Genomic DNA, 27878 nt, shown 5'->3' with positions numbered 1-27878 from the left:
GGACATTTATCTCACATTTTAGTTGTGGGCTGCCCTTGTGGAAGGATCAGACTGTTCTGTTGATGGAAACTTTTTACGCCACAAAATTGAGATGCCCCCGAGCAGGGATGCACAGACATTAAGCGGCTCAGTCCTTAGTAAGCTTATCTTGTACAATAATCTTATTACATTACATTTAATTTATAGAACGTTCTCAGCAGATTACGTATTATGTATTACAACAGAAAGACAGTGATCATAAACAATAACATTAAAATAGACAATATACAATTTTTTACAACACGTTATGACAGAAGGAGGCACACCTGGGACATTCAGATTTTCTTAGATTTGGGATTTTATCTGTATTTTTATAATTTTCTTGATCTGTGCAGCCTGAAACGATGACAATACTTTAGCCATTACTTAATACGGATTATCTCAAATAATACATTCATTTTAACACTGCCAAGATAGGTGTGTCTATCAGGCTACCGGTAGAACTTGTATCATACCTCCAGGGACAACGCAATAAACCGGAACGGTTAATGCGGTTCAGACTAGGTAGATTAGTATTATTTTAAGACAGGGCTTCCATTATTCATCAGCGTTACTGTAGCGGCAACAGAAGCATTACAACGGACACAGGAATGGGAGGTATGTTATCTTGAACGTGAAGTGTTAGCTTTGTGGCGAACCTGATATAAGTCGGTGTCTTAAATCATGAGCTCTACATATTGGCGACTTACACATTAACTAGCAACCTCTTATCAATACTGGAGAATATTTCATACTCCAGCTCTTTGTTTTGAGTCTACAGTAGCTCCCATCATTCACAGCCATAGTTGCCATCTGTACGGCCACAATCTTTAGACGTTCCAAGACATTACCTGGATGATGAGCGCCAATACGTGCCAACAGATTGAGTGAGAGCAACTAGCCGTCCCGTATAACGCATTGTTCTGGCTGTGAGAATGATTCTCTGTGCTTTAACTATGCATTATGCAGGTACAACCCTTTAAAGGGTCTCTACACCAGATGGTACCCCTATTTTTTTCTCACTTTGATGCATTCAGCTGGATGATCAGACATATTGCCATCAGCAATGCAAGGCTGCAGAGCCCTGCTTCCTGATCACCGCATGGTCGGCTGGAGTGGGGATCAGCAAAAAAGAAAATCTGTATCATCTCTCTACAAAAAAAATCCCTTTTTTAAAAAATCTTTGAAACGTAATAGTAATAATGTGAAAAAGTAGAAACACATATAAAACGTTTTTTTTATATGTGTATGTATGAGTAAAGCTTTATAAAAAATCCCTTATAATTAAAAAAAGATATACTCTCTTTATATATATATATATATATATATATATGTATGTATTCCACACATAGATATGGAATACATATATGTATTTGCTCTCATAGGAAAAATACAGGTACCAATTTTATTTAAATTGCGTAAGATTTAATTGCAGTAATATTTGCAGATTATTAGCTTTTAAGAAAGAATATTTTGAGTGAAAAAAAGAATTTTGTCTTTAAATCAATATTTTAAACAGTCCTTGTTTAGATGCCAGAGGACAGGACTGGGTGACTATAACTGATATTTGTATTTTTTATTTTAATACATCATTTAAATAACTATACAGATTCTCGAGGCAGTCAACGGTCATGTGACCTAAAACAAGCTTTAAAAAAGAAATCATCTTTGGCATTTTTTCAGCTGTGGTTTTCTTTTGCTTGAATTATTGTTTAGTAAACGGCAACGACAGCTATTTCAGATCACAAAGAACTTTGATAACAATATTGTTTACATGCATCCATAATCCACTTCATAATTCAGGCGCTTTCACTAGCCATTTTTTTGTTGAAAACGCTACTTGGATTTATTTTATTAAAATTCTAAAATTTTCATAACATTGCCAGAATTCACACATCAAGAAAAAAAAGATAATCCATAACCGCAAAGGTATTTTAATATTTAATCTACACATACATTGTGTATAGGGGGACACACTATGAAGGGGATGAGATTACACACGCAGGGGTATATTTTATATAAATAAATAAATAAATATATATATACACACTGATGATTAGTTTGGCATTTGGGTATTGGGTACGGGTGCTATGCAGATCAGATTTCTGGGGGTGGAGCAATTGGAGAGCCGGGTGGGCCAATGCTGTGTTCCCCGTTCAGTGCAAAATCCATGCCGGCTTTTCCAAGAGGTTAGAAGTCTGTGGGATCCGGTCCGGGATTCCTATGGGGCCGCATCAGGCACAGGTGCTGGGCATTAAAACCCCCTGCAGCCTGATGATCAGAGAGACTGTTGGGGGAGAGGAAGCTCCCCTGTTCTCCCAGGGCAAGGAGAGGCCCAGAAGAAGACCATCCCTGAGCCAAGTGAGGCAATACCTGCCTGGACCCGTGTGTGCTGTCTGGGGGAGGTTTTCCAGAGCCTGGTTTAGCCTGAACTTTTAGGCAATTAGGAGAGTTGAGAAGTCTCTCCTGATTGGCTGAGACCTCCTTCACTCAGACTTCTCATTCAGGGACAATGCATTGTCCCGGATTGAGGCTTCCAGGACATGTGGTCACCCTAATTGTGCATGGTTGTGTTTACTACTATAGACTGAGATTGTTGGACTATACACTAGTCATTGTACAGTGCTCTGGAATATGATGGCGCTATATATATCAACAAACAATAATTAAGAGCGAACATGTTTATTAATGTACACTTGTACAGATATAATGCACTGTAATAAAATCACAACAAACCACAACAGCTAACATTGGCGGAAATACAGTATGTGTGAAATAATTAATTATTGCCAGGTTCTTGTGAACATATTGATAAAACCTGTTTGTTATTAACGTTGAGTTACTGAGTAATAGAGATGACTTCTTTTGACTAGATGCATCAGTTGCTTCCCTGGAAGCCATGGACAATGCCACAGAACCTCCAAGCTTGGGTCTTAAGCCTGCTAAATTCGAAGTGCCGGATATCATAGTCGTCGTTACATATTTTGTCTTTGTTCTTGCAGTGGGGATATGGGTAAGTCGGTTTATCCCTTCTCCTCTCAACTACTTAGAAAATTGAATTTTTTTTAAAAAATTTTTTGTCAGTAATATATTAAATAGACCAGTTAGGGGTCCCTCAAAGACCTTACTTGTAACATAATGGAATGTCTGTTGTATTAAGTAGTTCATGTAATAAGTCTTCAGCTCCAGAAGTGATGAGTCCAAAAGAAAAGGTTTGGTCCATGGGTGTCAGCTAGTAGGGATTAATGAAAGCCACATCTCTCTATCCTCCTTTACCTGTAAGGATGTGCCTAGTATAGCTCATGGGCCTGACTTTCCATCTTTAATTTAATATCTTGCAGAGTAGATTGCCATGATATATGACTTGCTAGTATTGCCTTTGGACTTTTGATGTGTTCTAGTGGCAATACCAAAGAAAGTGTTACATTAATAATATCTTGTATCTGTTTCAGTCTTCTGTCCGGGCCAGTCGGGGGACGGTGGGAGGATACTTCCTCGCAGGGAGGTCCATGACATGGTGGCCTGTAAGTGCGTCAGCTAAAATCAAATTTGGCACGATAGTAACATGGAGCACTGGGGCAAGCAATGCTTCACTCTAGATTGTAAGCTGTACCTGTTGTGTAAGCCAAATTGTTATGTTATATACTACTTGTCATGTCCTGTCTACCCAATCCCATTGTACAGCGCCAAAGAATATGATGGCGCTATATAAAATAATAATGATATGGCATCATAAAACAATCTATCTTGATACTTTAACATGTACCTAATGTTCCTATGCAAATGTTATGGTGTAGTTTTTTATAATCATTTCTCAGCAGTTTTAAAGTAGCAGAACTTACTTTACAGTTAATTCTGTCTGAAGGGCTATTGTGGTGATAAAATAATAAATGCACCTTTAATGCGTACACCTATAATGATTTTAATCCTGTTTGTTGTCTCTGTTGCTCAGCTGGTATTAGACCTATGGTCCAGGACTGGCAGCATAGAGCTCTGCGTAGCATTACCTGAGGCGTTCTCTGTCACAAGGCTGGGTGCTTAATATTTTTCTCCATCCATGTAAATATTTCTAGAGACAAAAGTAAACAAAGCTAAGGAATTATCATTACTTTTGCCTTAGAGTTTGTAAATTGTTCTATTACATAAGATAACCTTATTTGCATGTGCCTACCCAGAATCCCTTGTGGTTGTGGCAGCACCATGAGATTTCTGAGGGAAAAACAAGCCTTCTGGCTTGTCTGGTGTCTGTAGATGAGTGTTTAATAATACTTCTACTACCCCTTAAATTGTTCTAGAATCATTATAGATTTATTCTACTATAAATATATTTTCTATGTACTATATTCCTCCCAACTGGTCTTTAATAGCTCTACCGGCTCTATAAAGTGTGGCCAAACCACCCAAAAAAAATGGAGCTCGCAAAAAATATAAATCTTTCCTCCAGATTTCCTAAATTTAGAATCCTTTTTAAATGGATGTTTTTCCTTTATTTTGGCAAAATGTACAGGTGTTATGTAGAAACACAAAGTAAAGTCAGGAAATAAAGCACACAACTGATTTTATCAAAATACCTAGCTAGACATTTCTTTCCTCCCCTGATATTTCTAGGAGCTGATAATGTTTTCTGGGTGTAAATGTATCACTTGTAGGGCAGTTTATATAATGTGTATATAAATAACAGAAAATATGCAATATGTTTATACAAAAATTGATTATTCTTATCTGAAATGCCTTACTAAGATGCATTATTGATGTACGTTGCATTTTATTTATAGAGCACCAGCAGATTCCTTAGTTAAAATAAAGATTAAAAATTAAAGGTATTATTAAAATTGACAATTACAATAATTTTAAGAAGTACTGGTACAGAAAGAGAGGAGGGCTCTGCTCTGACAAGCATACAATAGGATTGAATAATTACCAATTGGCCTTAAGGTCACATAAACTGTCTTGCTAAAACCTTGACCCCTAAATATGCCTTTAACCACATCTGGTAAAATGAAACAGTCCCTCGTTGGTCTTTCTTGGAATGCTGGAATGTATGCACAGCTACAAATTATAAGGATCATAGTAAGTACATACATTACAACATGGACGGCTCACTGTTCAGTATTTGAGAAGGGTCCTACATAGGGATTTGGAGTTGGTAGGAAAGTTAAAGGAATGCTAAAAAGCAGCTAAATTGAGGTGCTGTGATGGTGGCCCCCGTGCATTTAAGCAGTGTGCCGATTATGGCTATTCCTCTTGTGTAGTGATGAAGAGGGTAACAATTACTAAAGGGTGTATTGTTTTTATATTAGTAGTACATTTGGCTCGGTAAGCAGCCCTGAGCTGAAATCTACCCCCACGTCTGGGGTCACAAAATGCTACATCTTGTTTCAGATGCCCCTTGTGGCCATTTGTGACATTGCAACTAGAAAACATGTTGCTTTTTTTCCTATGTGCTTACCACCCACATTAACACATTCACAGCCAACAGGAAGCACAAAAGGCAGTGGTGCCAAAAATGTAGTTTTATTTAGAATTACTTAGGATTTTCATTTTTACCTTTTGAATATATATATTATTAAAAAAATATATATTACTTTAAAAAAATAAATACAAAGCCTCAGCAGTTTAAACATACATAGGTTTTTATGTTCCTCTGAATATATTTATTTGGCATCCCTTGAATACGCTGACTGGACAGGAATTTGCAGTTACTCAGTGTCAAAGGCCAGGAAAGTCACTGATCTAAAACACAGATTTTGATTTAACGGTGTCATGTTCTTAAGCTTATTAACTACTTAATGTCACGTTTGTTGTTAATGGATGTCAGCCAACAACTTTAGTAACATAGATAGAGCCTTAATCAAGGTGCAAGTTATGTAATCATTAATGATTAACGGAAAATAAAAACATATTTATCAGTGTGTTATATGTCTTTTTGTATTTACGGTTTAACAAGTGAAATGAAAGTGGTATCAGTTACGTGACATCATTGACTCATACATAAAACACAAGATACAGAATGTTATGTTCGGCATGACTGTTGAGACCTATTCCTGAAATGTGTGGGGGGATTAAAGGTGTGGATGAACAAAGCATGAACATAATAATCTATGATACCTTAAGCTGTCAAGATAGGTCTCCCAGGTATGCTAGTAACATATTCCTTTTCAATTAAAACTCAATGTTTTTCCCCAAAACGGAGTAAGATACAAGATACATTGTGTTGGGTAGGTCATTGGTAGGACACTGTAGCTCTGATGAATTAGAACTTTTAAACCAGCGAAAAGACATAAAAATGATCCATAAACCATTTGCAGGGCATCCATTTAGAAAATGTTGTACGTTTAAAAACAAACACATTAAAAAGTAAGAGGCTTTCTGCTTTTGTGTCTTCAGAGGTCCCTTCTTTTGTGTCTTCAGAAAGTCTGCTTAACTAAAACATGTTCTAGAAATATTTTGACCCACTAAAAGTTATCATTCATTCTTCAAACTCAGGGACAAATACCACAATATACATATTTGTATATTCATGCAAAAACCTGCAATGTTGTGGCCTTCAGCCACGATTGGAACTTTTCTCCTATAGCTTAACCTGGATAACTTCTTCTTTCAGACCATCATGATCTTCTAGGTCTGGCACTGTCCAGAAATGTAACTGTAGACTTCATATACATTCATCCTTTTTAGTGTCATTAGTCTCTTCGTTATTCTATTGATTGTCATACTACAGAAAGAAGAATTCTCATCAGTGCTATCAGTAATTGCTCCTCTGGGTTTAGTCTAGTTTGTAATCTTGATAAAGTTACTTTGGTGACAAACTCTACGTTAATCTGTTTTAAAATTATTTACAGACCACCTGTATATGTAGAGATGATGTAGTTGGGATAGACACATTTTATATAAAACTGCTTATATATATATGAGTTAGAAGTTACAGTGAGGGCTCTGTTGAACAAAAAGTGTTTCCCATCTTATAAAGTTATGAAGTCACTGAATGTGTAAATTTATAGTATGTTTTTTATTTCTTGCAGATCGGCGCTTCTCTTATGTCAAGCAATGTTGGCAGTGGTCTGTTTGTTGGCATGGCGGGTTCAGGAGCAGCTGGAGGGTTGGCTGTTGGAGGTTTTGAATGGAATGTAAAGGAATAATGATTCTAACCTTGTCATCATGCATGGTCTCAGGCTTAATTATAGCAGATAATTCAGCAGAATCAAGCTGTAACAGATAATACAAGGTAGCTTTGGTGTCCATCTAGCGGCCCAGAGACCTTTGTTCCCAAGTGACTATAGATATATATATATACGGTATATATATATATATATATATATATATATATATATATATATATATATATATATATATATATTGTACATATTCAAGCATGTACTGTAGCAGCTATCACATAGTGTTTTCTATATTGTATTCAGGGTGAAACAGAATTGGGGTTGTGCATAAAAAATGATACTGGTGCAAAGTTTGTGAAGTGATCACCATAGCAACTAATAGAATAGCACAATTAGCAGCATCTCATTGTTTGGTATGTTGATATCTATGGTCTAATTTTATATGTAAAATCCCCCGATAGGATTTTGATTTATAGATTTTATGATATATTTCATTTATGGGTTTTTGTGTGATGTGAATTAAACTCACCCATGAAAAGCCTCAGATTTATTAATTGTTCTGTTAGTTGTAAAAAGTATTAGTAAACATTATTGTACACAGAGTCATGGATAAAATGGCTGTTTTTAATTATGAGTTACTTTGTTACTCTTTAACTCATGCTTTTATAATTTGCCCCTAAAAGGCTTCCTGGGTCCTGGTGGCTCTCGGATGGATTTTTGTGCCGGTTTACATTGCTTCTGGGGTTGTCACCATGCCACATTACCTTAAAAAACGTTTTGGGGGAAACAGAATTCGCATCTACATGTCCATCCTGTCCCTCATCCTTTACATATTTACTAAAATATCGGTGAGTATTGAGAATGAATTAATGTGTGGATGAATTGAGTGGATGAGTGAGAGAATGAATTAATGTCTGGATGAATTGTGTGAATGACAGAGAATTAATGAATTAATTTGGGAATTAATTGTATATGAATGAGAGAATAAATGAATTAATGTGTGAATAAATTGCTTGAATGATTTTTGAAAATGCATTTATGGATATGTATAAATTATATGTGTGAACGAGTGAATTAATAATTGTGTGAATGAAAAAGTGAATGAGTGGCTCCATTTATTTTTGTTATACACTGATATTATTTCAGTGCAAATTTAAATGTTACTTAATAAAATCATTTTCATGAATAGAGCACCTTTTCATGTGTTTTTCTGCTTGGGCAGATAGATGGGCCAAAAATGTATTATCTGCTGGCACATTCTATGTTTCTATGCTTAAAAAACAGCTTAAAAACCACATTTATATGGACCAATTGATGCACACTGTTGTGTATAGTAATGTTGTACTGAAAAAAACTTCCTTTCCATGTTGGCACTTTAAGGTCTGCAACTTGGTTTGATACAGAAAATTGGGCATTCGGGCCCAAAAACCTTTGCAATCACTGACCTAAAGCATCTCTACGTAGGGGGCTTATAGACCATTATATTTCCTAGAACCAATCCACACAGATTCAAGAACCGATTGTAAAAGTCTTCTTATTTACACATTCAGACAGGTTGAGCATACATTTGAGCATGATGGGAATTATAGTCCAACAGCTAGGAAGCAAAAGTTGACCAATCTTGCCTTTCGTAGAGGATCCTTGCTAAATTTAACACTCCTTGTTTGTTCTGTTTCAGACAGATATATATTCTGGAGCTCTCTTCATCCAGGTCTCTCTGGGTTGGAACATTTATTTATCTACAGTTTTGTTGCTGGTTGTGACGGCAATTTATACAGTGGCAGGTAACTGTCAAGTACTTTATGTGATCTGCGGATAAGTAGCTGGAGACTGATACATTTGAGAAAAGTGGTTAGTTCTTCAGAATGCCCTGTAAGAGACAATAACCATTTACCAACATGTCTGAAATGCACTGTGTGACACCTGGGGACTATTTAATACGCCATCAAAGTACTCTCAATCACAGTTTTATGTGCACAATGGTTTGCTCCATGTTTAAGCATGTGACAAGAGACTGTGTATTATTAAATTGCATTATGCAGCGAGAATGGGGGATATAAAATTTGTATCCACTATACTACAGCAGACTGTGTATACACATCTCATTTGATTCATCATGCCAGAATAACAAAACACTAACTTTTTACAAAAACAACCTTACAATCCTTATTAACTGCCATCGAGAGTTATCGAGTTACTGATGCTTCCTTATTACAGCAGAAAAGGAAAGCAGCAGAGCTAATAAACCCAACCAACCTATCAGTATCTGAGAGCGCTGCCGCTCCTTACTGGACATCGTTATATTAATAGGGAATAGCATTTACTTTGTGCGTGTAGCAATGTGAAACAAAGCTTCTCAGATAAAAAGAGCATTGTCGGATGTGTCTATGAAGCAATATCTCTATTGACAAGCTTTATGCTGCCAACTGTTTCCTCATTCTAATAATAAACTAGTTATATACACACATATATATAAATGTAATGCGTGTGCTATCATAAGACTGTTGGTAGATTTTCCACGAGAAGCGAATCAGATTTGCCCGAATTATTGTGGCAAGTCACTATGGGTTCTAAAAAGTTCCTCCAATATCCCCCCTCTGTCATAATATCTATTCTTTTCTTTGCCTCTTTCACAATTCACATTGCCTTCCCACCGTCTTCAGGATACAACTTAGGACCCAAAGGTAGGAGAAGATGATGGCCTATGACAGGTGTTGCAATTGTGCCCTCTTACAGTACATGCTGTTTGTCCACCACTACTGTCCCTTACCTGTGTTGGGTACAAGGTCCATGCCTGTGGACCTTTTGGAATGCCTGGTTTTGAGCAGTTGCCCCTTCTGTCCTATTTTAAAGGTAACCTTGGTCAAAGTTTACCAAGATGATAACTTTTATCAAACAATTACTGCAGTTACTTATTAATTGGAACCTGAGTGCAACTGAGGATAGGAACTTGCAAATGAGCACTGGAATCGTGCATGTGTAATCGGTAGACCACTTGGATGCTTTTTGACTTCCATGAAAAGCTAAAGGGGATGGCTTCAATGGAGTCTTGAGTTTTGATCTTTTCCAAGGCCTGCTGTGGAGATTCACTCACATAGCAGAACATAGGAAAGAAGGTTTCTTATAAAGTTTCAGATGAACTATCATAGCAGGTCACTGGATGTCCAGAAAACTAGGTTATGATAACACTGGAGGAGTACCCAATACAGGGCCCACTCATACTTCTACACTTACATTTAATGGATAACATAGAGACTCTGCAGTGCCCATGCCTGGGCTATATATTAAATGATGTGACCTAAAAAGTAACCTAGTTAACCCTTTATATTATATCTCCTATCGTAGGTACGACTATAACTAATTCCATATCAGAAAAGTGTATTGAGATTAAAGGAGAAAGGCACCACCAATACACTGTGCAATGTGCTGAGTTCCTAGTTGTTGGAGCACCGCATTATTTATTTAATTGCAGACAATAAGGACATTTCTCTTGTTTTCCTAGATACAGAGTTGTTTATTGTAACTCCAGCTGATAGAGTATTGAACTGCGATACCATTAGATATAAAAACCTTATTTCAAAAGCCTTTGGTTATGTTTACACAGAAGTATACTTTTATCCCATCCTAGTTTATTGGCTCTGCTATCTACCCTTCCTTGTTTTGAGCATTGGCACCTCTCTGAAATTTTATTTTACTTGACCTTTTAAATCAGCCCATGTTTTTCTGCTTTGTTTTTTTTCTCCTTTTTTTAACATAACCTTACTCGATAGATAACCGTTTAAGGGATTCTGACGGCTATCATAGTAAGCTAAATCTTTAAACAAGCATTGGACACTCGTTTTCACCAGTCATGAAATGCTAAGGAACATCAGAGGACCTTTCCAAACTGACGGCAATGGCGTCTTAAGGTTTTGGCTTCCTCCGGCACAGACCCCTCTCTCTGTCCCTTTGGACTTCTATACTCTGCCAGACAAAGCCCTCATCTGGCCCTACCTCTACCCAATGCCCCTTTCTTCCTCTCCATATTTTTGACAATGACCTACTTTGATTGTCTTGATGTGCGTCCGACAGTATGACAAACATGTTAGTTCCACAATATAGAATGGAATTGAAGGTTATTACTGCCGGAAAAAAGATCACCCTTTAAGTGTGTTTCTTAGAGTATAAATGGGACAGGTCCTCATTCACCGTCTCTGCTTAATTTAATTATTAACTAAATATAGTGTTAGAAATATCTTCCCCAAGTGAGGAGGGTACTTGACTTCCTTTACTTAGTTATTCACTTGAGTAGTACCCCTTGGCTAGTCCACTTCAGCTCTCTTTGAGTGTTTTTCAGGTATTTTATTTTTTTTATAATCAGATGTCTGGAATATTCCTATTAGCCTACACAGGTTTTAAGAGGCCTGCACTTAAAGCCATATTGTCTGTGTTTTCTATAGGTGGCTTGGCAGCCGTGATTTACACAGATACTCTTCAAACAGTTATCATGGTGATTGGAGCTTTGGTTCTCATGTTTATATGTAAGTATAAAAAAACATTTCACCCTGAAAGAATGAGAAATAAACCCAAAATTATATTACACCTAGCTATACAATTATATACACCATTTCTGAAGATGTTATATTATTATTTTTTTGGTCCAAGTCATCAGCTATAATGATAGAGCTACTTTTTAAAATAACTATCAACCTTGATAGTATTAAAAAGAGATACACCACGGCCATGTGTGCCCCTCACCATATATCAGCCCTTTGTGCATATCAACTATCCAAAATTGGGTTACCTTGAAGCTTTTGTTTAAGAAATTCAGTTCTGGATGGGTAAGGTCCATGTGAGGTCAAAAATCTATGGCTCTAATTGCTGAAGAAGGTACTTGTCTGAGAGTCTTGTTGAGTATATTTGGGAATGTTCAGGGTTTGACCCAACATCCCAGGATGTTTTTTTTTTTTACCAGGGTGAGTTGGTGATTTTTCAGGTCGTACAATCTGGAGTTGAATCCTTCATATTCCACTCTGATTTAGTGGTACTTGAGCATCTCTATTGATGATTTTCTTACTGGTGTTCCACACCTGAATTCCATGCTTGATGATGATGTCTCTGCTGGTAATTTCATTCTCCTTTGTTTATTGAATAGGGTTCATGTACAGTGAAATGTCAGGTATAATGTGCACAATTTACCCCTTTTTTCAATAGTCCTGAAAAAGGGGGTGCATATTATACAAATTGTGCAGCATTAGCCCCACATGCTCCAGCAGTCATATGGATGAAATCAAAGGTATCTTCAGCCCCCATTTGAGGGACCATCCCTGACTCCCCACTGCTGCACAGTCACTCACCTGTACTATATATTTAATACTTTTTTATATGTTAAGCTTTGGTTTCATTAACTATTATTTTCAGCATTCCATGAGATTGGATGGTATCCAGGTTTGGAAAGAAAGTACATGGAAGCTATACCCAAAATAATTGTTCCCAATACAACGTGTCACCTACCTCGCACGGATGCCTTTCACATGCTCAGAGACCCCATCAATGGCGATTTACCTTGGCCCGGACTAATATTCGGCCTGACAGTAATAGCCACATGGGTTTGGTGCACTGACCAGGTGAGTAGAGCACTATATCTGTTACGGTTGTGAGTAAATATACTATTCCTTAAGTCAGCATACTGCAAATGAATTATTTATTAACATATCCACACCAATTTACTTAAAAATGTAAAAAGAAACTAAGAGCTATTTTTTTACATTTTTATATATATATATATATATATATATATATATATATATATATATATATATATATATATATATATATACCGTATATATATACAATCAGACCTAAGCATTGGTGTTTTAAAATACATACTGCTTTTCTTGATAATATATATTAAAGTATAGCAGATAGTAAAGAATACCAGCACTAACTCCATGTCATATTTTTTTTTTTCAGGTGATTGTCCAGAGATCTCTTTCAGCCAAAAACTTGTCTCACGCTAAAGGAGGCTCCATTGTTGGAGGTTACTTGAAAATACTGCCTATGTTCTTCGTTGTAATGCCGGGAATGATCAGCCGGGCTCTGTTTCCAGGTGAGATATCCCAAGACAAACGGTGAGATTTTGAAATAAGAATTGATCCCTAAATTGTTCTAACCATCAACATTACAACTCCCCTAATCATCCGGTATTGACAAAGTACCGTATCTCTCTGCTGATATGATTTTACTAGACATGTAATGATATATTCACCAACGTACCTGCCTCGGAACTTATTGCCATAATGCAGAGTTTTACAACCCTTTGGAAAAGTAGGGTTTTTGTATAACAGCGATTTTGGTGCAAAGTTTGAAACGTGGTTCCATCACCATAGCAACCATTAGAATGACTAAATTGGAAGGGGCGTTCTGTTAGTTGCTATGGTGATAAGACCAATTTTTATATACATAGCCTCCAGTGTTTAAATGGAACACAAGCTGTTTTCCCACTAAAACTTAATTATAAGTATACGTTAGTCCTCCTAACAACAGCATTTCTAACATTATATTATATACATTTACAATGTGATGAACTCAAGGCAGGGCTAGACAACATTGTCAAAATCATATGGGTCAATGAATAATAATAATAATAATTTTTATTATAAAATATTATTATTATTAATCACAAAATTTGAGTAAAAAGGATACCTTTAATGGCCAACTGAGAAAAAAGTTTTGTCATGTGGGGTTTAAGGCACATAATACCGGTAATCCCTCCTTACTAACTTAAAAATCAATTACGAAGGGTTAAACCCAATGCTTTGTTTGCTGACAACCAGGGCCTAATTTGTTCATTGTAATGCAGCGCTAACGACGTGTTACCCAGGAGGAACGCAATTGCATATGTGATGCGATGCCAAGTGTTTCCCATCACCTCAGCTTACTCTTTACTGCATAAACCTTGTAGGCTACAGCAGGTGGGTAACCGGAGGTTCGCTGCGTTCCATCATTATTCGACCTAAAGGAACATTAAATACGTCGGACAGATAATGTTGTTTTTAATGCATTCCCTTGAACCGGTGTGTTTGCAATGAAACACTCTCTGGGTAAATGAACGGGAGATGTTCATGACCTGTGTTTCCCCAGATGAGATCGGATGTGTGGATCCTGAAGAATGCAAAAGGTTTTGCGGCGTCGAGCTCAGCTGCAGCAACGTTGCTTATCCTAAACTGGTAATTACACTCATGCCTGTAGGTGAGATATTCATTTATAATTTCTGTATAAAATAAGTTCCTTTAGTCTTTTTTTTAGGACATATCGTATTTTTATTTATATTTTGCATTATTAATCACATTAATTTATATTAATATTATTATCGATTTATAGCTCAATAGATATGTATCTATCGCCTTTCCAATATGGTAGCCTCTTAGATAGATGTGTCCCGTCTTAATATGCCTATATGGTAGCCCTTAGAAATACTTTGTAACAAACGGTCTGTTATATCCTAGGTTTAAAGGGTCTAATGATCGCGGTTATTATGGCTGCGCTTATGAGTTCACTGACATCCATCTTCAATAGTGCCAGCACCATCTTCACACTCGATGTGTGGTTACGAATACGCAAGAACGCAAAAGAACAAGAGCTGATGATCGTCGGCAGGTTGAGTATTTTCTTTTGTCATTGCTACGTTGTGTGGTTCAAACAATACTCCCAATATCTACTCCAGGTTTTTTTATGACCAACTTAATTGTGTATCGGTAGAACGAGTGTCGGGGACATAATTAAAATTCCTGAAAAACTTCTGCTAGCCAGAGGAGGGGGTACAAAGGTACTGATACAAATGTTGCAAGGTTGTCCTTTTAACAAACCATTGTCTTCTCTTTCAGAGTTTTCATTGTGATTCTTGTGGTTATAAGCATCTTATGGATTCCTATAATTCAGGCAGCTAACAGCGGTCTGCTGTTTGATTACATGCAATCAGTCACCAGCTACCTGTCTCCACCGGTCACCGCCATATTTGTTCTAGCTATTTTTATCAAGCGTGTGAATGAATCGGTGAGTATGGACTTTTCTAATATTCTAAGATCCTCTATGAAGTTCAGAGGTTTTTAGTATAAAAGGCACTGGGTTTGTGTTCTAGAGCATGACTGACCAGATTCTTTGTCATTTTTGAGCTTTTTCTACCACCAATGGAACCCTTGAGGAACTATGACCCAAATCTTAAAATAACTTGACAATGTTGTACTTGAAATATTGTCCCGTTTGTCAGGAGCTCTGTTTAGCTCTCATTTTTTTAAAGATCCCTCTAGAAGTGTAGGCACCTTCCTTCCATTTAGACGTGGTCTACTCTTTTGCAGGGTGCTTTCTGGGGTCTGGTCATTGGACTTGTGGTTGGTTTGATTCGTATGATTATGGATTTCGTTTATCAAACTCCAACCTGTGGACAGGAGGACACGCGTCCTTCGGTGCTAAAGGACGTTCATTATCTCTACTTTGCTCTTTTACTTTTTGGACTGACGTCTGTCGTATGCATTGTGATCAGTCTGTTTACTCCAGCCATTCCAGAGGAAGAAGTAAGTAATAATTAAAGACTCAAGATTAGAGAACATTGTCAAAATCATGGCATGGTTCTAGATCACTGGGAGAAGATACTAGTATTTTGAATGGAACCAACTTGTTAGGCACATACATTTTCGGTCTGTGTTCCCATTCCCTTTTTTGGTTCCTTTCTCTCTTTCCTATCTCCAAGATTGATTTATTTTTTCATTTGCTTTATACTGCAGTATCAGGGCTTCATTAACCATTGCTAACCCTATTTATGGGTCAAACCTCATCCCATGTGCATTTAGGCCATTGCGATTCTGTACAGGGGAGCAACTCTATTTTGGCCTCAAGTTACAACACATGTCACCTATAAGTAGGTGTATAATTACAAGAGACCCCCACCTGCCTAAAGTAGTGCTCCAAATAGACACAATTTATGAACACAATTCATCTTCCTTATGTTATGTTTTTAACACATACACTTTTTGGAAGTGGATACAGAAACTCCATGTAGCTATGATATATTAGCATGATACTGTTATGTTTGCTTTGTGCTCAATCAGATTGTCATTTACATCTGCCAGTGATAAAATGGAAGTAGTTGGGTATAACTGGTATATTTTCCTTATTTATTTAGCTTGGTCGGATGACCTGGTGGACAAGAAATAATCCCACTGAAGATAATGGTGACCTGGATATTTCTCAGGATAAGTTACCAGAAAGAAAAGAAATTCAAGTTATTGAGAAACAGCCAGGTTCGTACAAGTCTGATCGGTGGCTTCAATTTCTGTTGCCCTAAAATTCATATTTAAATAAAATAAAAGAAAAAAAATAAAGAAAAAAAGAAGAAGATATGGTCAAATATAGCAATCGTTATGTATACACTGCAGTTCTATAGAATTGATTATTCTCATAATTTCAATGAAAGTGGGATAAACTTCTGCCAAATTGCTCAGTGACCATAATGGTTGTATGGACCATACCAACTGTGAAATACAGAGGACTGTACAGGAAGGTGGGGGCAGTTACTTTTAAAATAGTATATAAAGCATTACTTTATGTATATGCAAGAGTTAAGTGGGTGTGGCTAAATACACAAATTAGGAAAACTGTAATTCTCAAGTCTCAACAAGTGTTGGTTTAGTTCTAGCATTAGGGTGAACCAACTGTACCTCCCATTTAGGATTTTGGACTTTTGGGTAAGTCTAGCATAGTTCAAATTTGGCAAAGTTTGTCATATGCTATAGGTCTCTTCTTCAGGTTCACAAGTTTATATCCATGACACCAAAGTTCAACAAAACTAAAAATATTTAGGCTAACCACGCATATTCTCCTAAAAACAATATCAAAATAGGGTTGAAAATACAGGATAAGATTAGAAGAGTAATATTGTTACATTTATCAAACAATGTTTTAGAAATCCAGAACATAAGCCAAGTACATGAAAGGTTATACATTTTTATACATTTGTAATGTCATTCACGCATCCATGCATTTTCTATCAAACAAAGCAGGGGAGATATGAAAAAAGACACAAATAGAAAAAAAACAAGACAATTAAAATAGCCGAGGGAGACATAGTATTGAAACACATGATTCAAAGTAGGAGGAGTAATAAACTTAATTAAAAAAGAAAATAGAATTTAAAGCTAAGGTTAAATTATTTCACCAGAGGGATAATTTAATCGTTTTGTAGGCTTTTTGGTTAAGTGTCCTTCTTTCATTACAATTTTGTTGAACTATAAAAAAAGTTTGATATAATTGGAGGCTGTTTGCTTCATTTCTTTGTGATTTGCATTGCAAATTTACTCTTCCCGATCTATCTCCCCAACATAAACAGAGTCACACGAGTGACACAAGAGTCGTTCTTCAAACAGTGGTAGCTTTTGTATCTGTATTTTTAATGCATGTTTGAGTCTGGATTGCATAGTCTCAAATGAGTTTCATTCAATGCAAATTGCACCATGAATTCTTTAATTATTGATATTAAATAAGTAGATGTCTGTCTTGTTTAAGAGCTCCACTTGTCATTTTATTGAAGTCGTGAAGCATTAGTGTGTAAACTTCTTGCGCATGCTCAGTACCAGTTTCAGTGAAGGCACCGAAGCAGCAGCCAATCACATGTGTGCTAGGAAAGCATCATTGTTCTGATAGCATACATGTGATAGGCTGCTGCTACTCCCATTTCAAAGAGAGCTCATGTCCAGTTGATTAGAATAGAAGTTCTACTGAGCACGTGCAGAAAACGTACCACAGTAAGCTTCCTTCTTTCAGTGGAGGTAGCTGGAGGAGGAATTAAATGAGACAGAAGAACTAAAGAATACTCGCACAGATTGTCATGTAGTAAAAGGCACTGAGGTCCATGAAAATTTGACTCCAATATGTATTGGAGGGCTCATTTAAAATCACCTAATATGTGCAAGACTCTTTATATGTGAAAAGATATTCAGCACAGAAATGTAGAAGTAAAATTTAATGAAACTTCTGCTAACAGAACTCACATTTTCCCAGCTTTCTGTTGATGTGGTATCAAAGTTGTTTATTAGGCTAAAATCCAATATTAGATTTCTGTTCAATTTTCCTTTTTTATTAGCATTTATGTGTATTCGCCTCTGTCTGCTAGATGCTAGTCAAACCTTTCTCCAAGACTGTAGTCATTCTGACTCTTAATAATATTCAATTGTGCTTGTACTAAATTACCTGACTGTATTTTTTGAGCCTTTATTTCATTAACCATGTATTTTCTATCATTGTGTTAGCGACAGAGGCTAAGGATGCAGCAACGCATGGGTTCCAAAACAGCTCTGTTGCATCGGAGAAAGAGAACATAGAAGGTATGCCTAATTTAGATATCAAACTCCCAGGTACTGGGATAGCGACACCCTACCTATTTATTTCAAGGCCTCTTATTCACTACACTGTTAAAAAGACTTGTCCATTCAGATTCATATGAACAGATTTTGCCAATTTTGTGCATTTGTATGAATCTCCAGTAACCCCCAACAAAACAACCCAGTTGATTAGAAGATGTTACTTTTGTTGGGGTCAGGTTTTAAGAATCTGTGGTTGGCATTTTGGCAATGTTCCCAGAAAATTTGGTTAAGGTTCAATGAGTTAAGCATTTATGAGTTTAATAAATCTAACACGTGCTACTTCTTAACTATTAGCAAATATTATAGTTAACCATTGCAATGCTGGAGATATCTATGATACTCTCTCACTCAGTGGCTATGTACATATCTCACAGACACCCACTGTACAAGCACTACATGCATTTAGGACCATTTCTAGTTGGTATATCAGTTTGCATCTGTGAATTATTCACTAAAGCGAGTTTGCAGTGAGTTTCAAATCGCTGATGTCAGTATTCATTATGAAAGTTTATACCAAAGTTCCTTCCCAGAGCTTGGTTAGCCCTGTCAGATAAGCATGTCACACACACATATATATATATATATATATATGTTGTCAATTATGCATTGTTTGTAGTCACCCTGGCATCATTGAGGCAGGAGAAACCTGTCAAAGATGGACCTTCATAATGCATAAATAAAACTATGCTTCTTATGGCACAACCAGCACTTTAGCAGACGTATGCTAGAATGTCTGCCTTTAAATTGCTGTTTATTGGTAACATTTTTAAGGGACACATTTCGCCTATTTTTAACTTTTACAGTTCCATGGTGGAAAAAAATCTATTTTTGGTTCTGCGGCTTATCTGCCCACCCTGAGGTCAAACTGTCCACGGAAGAACAGGCATTGCTGGATAAAAAGCTGACAAGTATTGAAGAAGAACCTCTCTGGAAAGCTGTCTGTAATATTAATGCTGTCGTTCTTCTTACTTTCAATGTTTTCCTCTGGGGATATTTTGGGTAAAAAAAAAAAAAAAAAAGCTGTGTATGTGTAATATAAGTGGAGGGCATCAGGGGGTTCAAGAATTTGCCAAAAGACACACGTCCAATGTCCTTCTGAATGTGGAATTTGTTGTGTTAAAGTGGGATGGAATCATTGATGTCATTAAAGGTGCAGAATCACTTAAAAATCCTTTGAAATGTTATATATTTTTCAGGTAAATTATCCATATATTGGATTTATTGCATCATTTGGAAATATCCTATGGGGTCAAATAGAATGATGTTAGCTGGTACGGTATTATGATGGTTTGTCTTATGCTGATCTACTTTGTCTTAATGAAGCGTCCAGCGGAAAATGAAACATCTCAAAAGAACTAAATGTTATCAGGATCATTTTAAGCGAATATGAAATAGCTGCGGAAGTCTGAATTATGTTTGTCTCCATTTAAACCTGTAATAAATGTGTGCTGTATTTCCAATGCCAAATCGTGTTGTTGATTGTATTATTGGTAACAAAGGCTATAAATGAGCCATAATATAGGGTTAAGGGAATAGGAATTATTTTTGCTTAGCCCAAAATGTGTTCTAGCTGGAAGAATAAATTCTGAAGGCACCGTACATTTACTGAAGACGCCGGCCACTATAATAAACATGGATTTCCTATCCATCTTCAATCTAGATTGTAAGCTTGTTTGATCAGGGCCCACCTTAACCTTTGTTTCTATAAATCTAAATATATTATATTATATAATTCACTACTTGTCCTGTTTGCCTATTGTACAGCGCTGCGGAATATGGTTGCTCTTTATGAATCACTAAATAGTAATAAAGGCAATCTTGCAATATGCTTGAAGGACGCTAGATGTCACCGGTGCCTGAAGAATGAGACCATTCCATGACTATCAAACAGATTAAGTAGCAGGCGATATACAGCATCTTATTCTGTGTAGGATGTTTGCAATATTAAAGGCAAAACTAACAAATTCTTTAAATGATACGCAGAGCTGATATTTTATTCTTCGCTAGAAATGTGTAAATATATAAAAACAGAAGCTTCCTGGACACTTTTTTTATGCGGCTCTAGAGAATCTTCCTCTCTTTGGGGATAATTCACTAAGCTGAGTGTTTGCAGGAAAGGTAACCTATTTTGTCGCCTTGATTTCGTTATTAAGGTCAAACCCCAGTGAGGTCTCCTTTAGGAAGGGGGGAATTGACCCTGTATATTGTATACATAATATGGGAGATGTCTTATAATGCTCCTCACTGATTTAACCCCTTAATGACAAAGCCCATACATGTACGGGCTCAAAATGCATTGTTTTTAATGGGTTTAGGGACTGCCCATTGTCCTTAAGGGGTTAATTACACATTATTCTTGCAGGAGAAGCTCACAGGAGGTTTCTCTTATAACATATAGTGATATTGGGAGTTTTAATGAAATGAAACTCCATCTTTAGTGAATAGGCCCCTGTGTGTCACATGACTCCAAGCTCATTCCTTGAGAATAAGAATGGATCTCACAATTTGTTTACTTGGCTTCACATGTGTTACATGGAACAGTGAAAGGGAAACAGAACAGTTACAGTTAAGGAATAAGTTCACGTGTAATACTAGCAAACGTACTGAATCCAGGCACTGGGGACCTCCGAGATGTGGGATTTACAGGGTTAAAGAAATGAATGATCATTAAAGAGTCTATGGTCATAAGCATTATTATGGGAAAACAGACTGAACATGAGAACATATAACATATAACATTAAATAATGTTTAATAATCATGCATTACGTATAACAGCAGCTCCGCGTGGCATGTGATTCAGCCTCATTATATCATTGTTAATCATATCGTTGATAACATATTCACTTCTCGCATTTATCACCAAAACAATGAATCATAATCTTCCAAAAGAACTGTAATGCAATAGAATTTAACATTTAGTTAGTAATGGCCTAAAAACATGTTTAAAGGTAGTACCTACTTTATTATTTTTATTATTATTGAAGCCTGGGATGCTGTCTTCGTCTTCTGCTGTGAAAAAGAAAAAAGTGAGAAAGTGCTACAGCGGGTTTAAGGCCACAGGGAAACCAGGACCCCGATCTTTTTCTGAGGCTGTACTCCCCCTAAAGGGGATATGCAGCCCCTTCCTTCCCTCCCAGAACAAAAGTCAAGGAGAGCCGGATCTTCTAGAGCCACTGAAGTCTTCAAGGAAAATGGTGGCCAGAAGACTCACCCCCCCTTCTTATTAGTATATACCTGTCGTAATACAGGTAGAGTGAAGAGCACACCGTGGGCATTGGTCATAGATGTTTGCATTTCTGTGTTACACATCAAACATTAGGAGGGCTCCGTTAGAATATAATATATTCTTCCGCTTTAACATCCTATTAGTATTTATAGGTTTAATTGGGGCAACGGAGAAATAATTACAAAATTACGATTTTTTTTGGTGATGTATGAGTTCTTTCATTTTCTTCTCTGAAATATACCACGCATGGCGATATAATTGTGTCTAGTATTAGGTCCTGTTTTTAGATGCGCCAGGACTCACAGATGATTGCATCGCAGGCCCCTCTGGTAAAGCAGGGGCTTGTAGCATTTTAAGAGAGATCCCTGAGCCTCAGAACAATCTGCATAACTTTCCTGACCTTCACATACGCAGCACTTTCAAACTGTTACAAACTGAGATTCTCCCAGGGCTCATTCATTCCGGATACATCCATGCATTTCAAATGGTCGTTTCAGGTGCTTATCATCGAGACGTCACAATCTAGGGGTATCTAAGATAGTGTAGAAAGGTCACACGCACATTTTATTTTCAAAACACTTGGTTTTAAGCAAAAAGTTAGGTGGCTAAACCTTGATTTTGCTTGCTGACCTCAACTACTCACGTAGCCCTTGGGTTATGATGTCATTTACTCAGAATTGTGCATAAAAAAAAACTAGAGGGTTAGAGGGTTAGAGGCTTAGGCGTAACGTAAGAAACATTTACTTTACTGAGAGGGTGGTAGATAAATAAAATCATTTTCCAGCAGCAGAGGTTAATTTAGTGATGCGTGGGGTCAGCATATCGCTATCCTGAATTAAAGACGAGACCAACTTAATGTTTAAGTATTTACATCAGGAAATACAGGCAGACTATATGGACCGAACGGTTCTCCTCTGCCATTAATTTCTATGAGTCTATGTTGCTACTTTAATATACAGCCAACTGATTTGTATTGCCGGTCGTTGGCCAAACAGTACTTTAGATACCGGTTATGTAACTTTGCAGAGCCTCTACTCCCGTACTTAAGATGCAAGGAGTCCCCGATTACTCCAGCTACAGCCACTCTTTGGATCATACTTTAGAGCAAGGGTGTCCAACATGCGGCCCTCCAGCTGCTGCAGGACTACATCCCCCTTACTCCTCTGCCAGCCACTTAGCTAAAAGAGCATTATGGGAGATGTAGTCCTGCAGCAGCTGGAGGGCCGCAGGTTGGACACCCCTGCTTTAGAGATTACTCTGTTATATTAGTGGGAGTTTTGTATGCAAATGTGTTCTTGTGGCAATAGGTTACAAAGGTATTTGGCTTTTTTTGCCCCTAGACTCTCAACATTTACACCAACTTTTTGTGCCCTTTTTACAAAGGAAAACCCGATACTTCAGATATTTCTTTCGTAAATCTTAGCGCTTTGCAGGCTGCAGTGTAAGATGTTTCGGTGTCCTAGGCAGTAACAGACGCACATAGCAAATGACTCAAAATGTGACAATGCAGCTTCCAAAACTGCCCATTTTCAAGAATGATAAATAGACGATAGAGAGCCTCTCCAAATCGTGCTTTATTTTTCATGCTAAAGCCTCCTGAAATGACATATCAGCTTTGTGACAAACAGCCGTATCACCCTCACTCACTTTGATAAATAGAGTCATCCCCGGAGCAGAACATCGCTTTGCATTGCAAGTTTTTAAAATTGGAACTGATGTTCAGGAACACTGGCAGCCGAAAATTATTAATGATCCCACCAAATGTTTTCTCGTCAGCTTCTAGTGCCAGTATCGTGTCCATCACAAAATGCTTAATGTTCATCGTCTGGCAGAGCCGTCAGAATCACAGATTATCAACAAATGTTGGAGAGGGAGGTAAGAGGAATGGCTTTGAAATTGGAGTCTTGTTGTAATTGGTTTTGTAAGCTTTAGGGTGACGGATGATCACGCAAAACGCTGGGACAGGGATAAAACAAATAAAAATAGGATTCTACTTACACACCCCGCACTTTGATATCAAAGTTTAAAAAACAAAAATAATGATGAAACAATATAAATAAATGAAGGCCAGGGTGCCCAACTCCAGTCCTCGAGGGCAGTAAACGGGGACCGATTTTGGATATGCCAGCTTCAGCGTAGTCATCTCAATAAAAAAAAAAAATCACTCGTTTTCTGGCAAGAAAACACAGAATTCCAGGTTTTTTGTGACCCTTGAGGACTGGAGTTGTGCAACTGAGTTTACTACCCACATTGTTACAATATTCTGGTGTTCTATCAACACTGACTCACCTTGGAAGTCTCCACCAATGGAGCAGCAAAGATGTCTAACCAAATGGGGGCCTAAATCTATGTTCTATGACATGACCAGAGGGTGAAGCAGTGCAGCCAGAGACCATTGGACTCAGGGTCTGGTCCTTTCCATTTCTATGTTTATGTTAATGTGCCTGTTGGTCGCCTTAAGCTAGTTTGTATAGCCAGATGGGTCAATTTAAAGCGATGAGGGCAGTACGACGTTGTTCATGTAGGGAGCGGCCAAGCATATCCAGCAAGGACAGCGGAACAGGTGCGTATCTGGTCCCGAGGGCCTGAGCAGCATCTTTAAAGAGGTACAAAAGTTGACATGTTGGTACTCATAATACCATTAAATAGCGCAATCTGTTTCTTGTTTGACATCCCTTTGTTGCAGGAACTTATGATAGATGGAAAAGATTTCTGGTTGCTGGGGTAGTCCTAGGACCTAGCATGTATGAGACCGTTGGCCTCTATATGTATGATACACAGACACACGTAAATGACATGTTGTACGCTTTGTAAGACTCAGGGGACAGACGGAATCATGTAGCCATAGATTTCACATGCTGCTTGGAAGCCATCACTTTCCACCTGGTCTTCAGGTACCATTGACTCAGGGAAGGCTTCTAGAAATAAACCTCTTCTCGAAGTACAGCCTTCAACACTTTGTGTTCAGTAGAAATTCTAATACCTAAAACCGCCTGGCTGCGTAATGTATCAGTTAAAAAACAAAATTGACGTTAGGTGAAGCCGGTGTCAGTCTTCCATTAACCCGGAGCTAGCATCTCGCTGGACTTTCCGCCTTAACTGAGATTACTGCTATAATTTCCTCTGTTCCCCCGGGTGGAAAGTTTTGAGAACTCTAAAGGTTACCGTATCCGGAAAATGCTTAAAATCCACGGACAGCTCGCAATGGATCCATATTTCAAAAATGAATCGTAACTTTTGACAAAACAGAATTAAAGCGAGCGCGTCTTTCTGTTTAAGCCCTGCCACCGTCGTAAAAGGCACTTAGCTATTTTTGTACCTGAACAGAGAAATATATGTGTGCGTGGACGTCCTCGTAAATATAGTCATCCTGTAATGTAAAACGGTTTTACAGGCCGGCTGCCTTTTGAATATACATGTGGCTTCTCTGAAATATTAATCTGTGACTGCAGTGACATAATAACACTTTGTCCAGGAGGAAAGAACAGAACGATGAATTTATAGCTCGGAATAATTATACTTTAATGTGCGGTGGGTAAATCTTGCTTCCTCTCTCTCCTGGACTTCCAAAAACTCCAAAAGTATTTTTTTTTCTATCAGAATTTCCTTTTGGTTATCCCAGTAATGCTTTACAGAAGGGGTTCTGGGAATATGCATTATTCTCCTGCTTTGTTACATTACTGGCCCTTTTTGGTGGCAGCTCATTACTTCTGGCTGCCTTTATAATTGTGGGGCGTGGGATTCAGGACAAGAAATTAAACTAGTTCTGCCACCTTTCGCCATGAACCTTACCTTCCAAAACATCAACAGTCCCAGAATCTGTCCAAAGCAATTACACATAAACACAAATCATAAAGTAAAAGTTGTTTTAATAAATTAACTTAGCAGCCCCCCCCCCCGGCTAAACTTCTGGTGCTTAAACAGGACCCCTTATTCTAACCCCGTTTTGATTTATACTTTTTGAACACCTTCAAATGGTTATTGCCCATAAACTCAACGCAACTTCGAATAAGAAAAGGCAGACATAAAGAGGTAAAGCTGTGCTCCAGAAAAGAATCGGGTTACTTGCCAGCCGTGACCCCGACTCTTTTAGGATTTTTAAATATCGCCAAACCTTTAGTGACAGATGGCACGCCCTTTGCCTATTTCTGCTGTCTTTAATTCACGCCGCTCACTTGAAACCTGCCCATTGAAACGATATGTGTTTGATTTACTACAAATAAGCCTGCAATAGCAATTCCACTCTGAATTACATCTGAGAACAGCAAATGGCAGTTTGCATTACTGGAGGCTCAGCAGCCGTCACTGTTATTGCTACCAACCTTTTTATCCTAATGTATGGCTCTAGCTGGCATATGGTGCACCGGGGGGATGATACATTTATTCATACGTACAAGCAAGAAGTGGCATAATCCCCCCAGAACGATATACAGTGTTTACCCATCCACAGTGATATGCAGGGGAAGGAAATTTGAAGAAGGGCAAAGGTGTTGTTCTATATTGTTTTAGGACAGATTAGGGAAAGCAATGCTTTACTTACTAAAATCTGTGTATAAAAATGGAAGAGACTGCTGCTATTGACAATCACTCTTCTACCCCCCCCCCAAATATAACATTATATACACACATACACACGCACACAAACACAAGGAATATAAAAACTGCGGAACAACTTGGCCTGGGGAGACAGGCAACTTGGCCTGCAGAGGGGAAGGGACACGCATATGTTTTGAAGGCAAAGGGTGGTCGTATCAAATATTGATTTTAGATTTTTCTTCTGTTCACTCACTTTGCATTTTGTTACATGAAAAACTGAACTATTAATATGCCTATTTTTGAATGCATTCTTACTTTACAGTATCATTTTAAAATTTCATTTTTTTTTTAAGAAAAAAAATGAAATTATTTGAGGCCTCTAAGATGTATGGTGAAGACATGTACAAAATTAAATTCTCCAACAATGACACATATTACCCTCAGAGAAATCGATAATAATATGGATAAAAATGGGTCATCGATTCAAGGGACAGTTTCATGCCCAACAGCAGTAGCTCAACTAAATTCATGTTCTTATTAAAGAAGAATTCACAGATAAGAACTCTTTGAGTGGCCGGACAGTTGCAACAAGTCAAAAGGATATTATACTACTGAACATAAATTACACAGAAAGAAAATATTTGTAGGTTTTCTTCTCCATTGAACAAGTTTAGGATACAATTGACTTGAACTTCTGGCAATTGGTGTTCCTGTTATCACCGATTGTTATTTCTAGACACGTTTCTGTAACTGCTGCAGGGGGCATCTACGCCTGGAGTAAACTAACACCTGCTCTAAGCATTAGTCCACGTTACCGTAAATCTAAGACACACCGTATTGTTTTATGGTGTGCTAATAGGAGTGTATGTTACCAACAAATTAACTGATTCATCCTTTCAAACCAAGATCAATAGTTTTGTCAGTGTTAGTAACGAAACCAACTGATGAGCGTTTTCCATTGACTCACTGTCCATGGTGCTGAGAGCGTTCATATAATCATTTTACATTATGGAGTGGCAGCTGACGCCATTGCGCAAGAATGAAGTAATCCAAAAGTGGTATTAATTAGGTGGGTTTAATATTTGAATCATTGGCCGTCTGCTGCAGTTTGCACAGCATTATATAGCTCTATAAGGCCCAGCGGTATTGCTGGAAATGGCATCAATCTGATTTTGTGATGTCTAGCGAGCGGATAACAGTAGATTTTACCTTTCCTTATCCAGCAGGCACAAAAACATTCACTCTGAATAGTCCGTCTACAGGGACATCAGCATCCAAACAGAACACAAGAGCTGTTTTCGAGTGAGAAACTGGAGGGTATTTTAAGATATTATAACTATTAATCCTTAAATACAGCATAACAGTGCTGCTGAATAGACTCGGCACTTCATATGTAAGTGGAACTTGTATTAATTATGTGATCGTCTGGGTAATAAGCAGTAAGCACAGATCCTTTACAGATGATGAATGGATAGTATCCCCCAGTAGCCCATACATTTACATTGGAGATTCTGGTTTTGTTGTTGTTGGGAAGTGAAATCCAACAAACAATTAAAGTTTATTACTGTGTTGATTTGCTCTTTGTG

General features: G+C 37.6%; 1 protein-coding gene across 1 annotated transcript; it reads left to right on the top strand.

Moving 5' to 3' along the window:
• The first annotated feature begins 2914 nt into the window (after positions 1 to 2914).
• Positions 2915 to 19538, top strand: SLC5A9 (solute carrier family 5 member 9). Its single transcript, XM_053469166.1, has 15 exons — positions 2915 to 3031; positions 3471 to 3542; positions 7041 to 7145; positions 7817 to 7981; positions 8812 to 8917; positions 11573 to 11653; positions 12534 to 12739; positions 13086 to 13221; positions 14256 to 14363; positions 14621 to 14771; positions 14999 to 15167; positions 15470 to 15685; positions 16294 to 16411; positions 18416 to 18490; positions 19333 to 19538. Exons 1-15 carry the CDS (start codon positions 2918 to 2920, stop codon positions 19530 to 19532), a joined length of 2022 nt encoding a protein of 673 aa, XP_053325141.1. The 5' UTR covers positions 2915 to 2917; the 3' UTR covers positions 19533 to 19538.
• Positions 19539 to 27878: the final 8340 nt, after the last annotated feature.

Source organism: Spea bombifrons, chromosome 6 (genome assembly GCF_027358695.1).
Source record: "Spea bombifrons isolate aSpeBom1 chromosome 6, aSpeBom1.2.pri, whole genome shotgun sequence".
Classification (NCBI taxonomy): domain Eukaryota; kingdom Metazoa; phylum Chordata; class Amphibia; order Anura; family Pelobatidae; genus Spea; species Spea bombifrons.
Note: the sequence above shows the minus strand (reverse complement) of the source record. Positions and strands in the feature narration are given on the sequence as shown.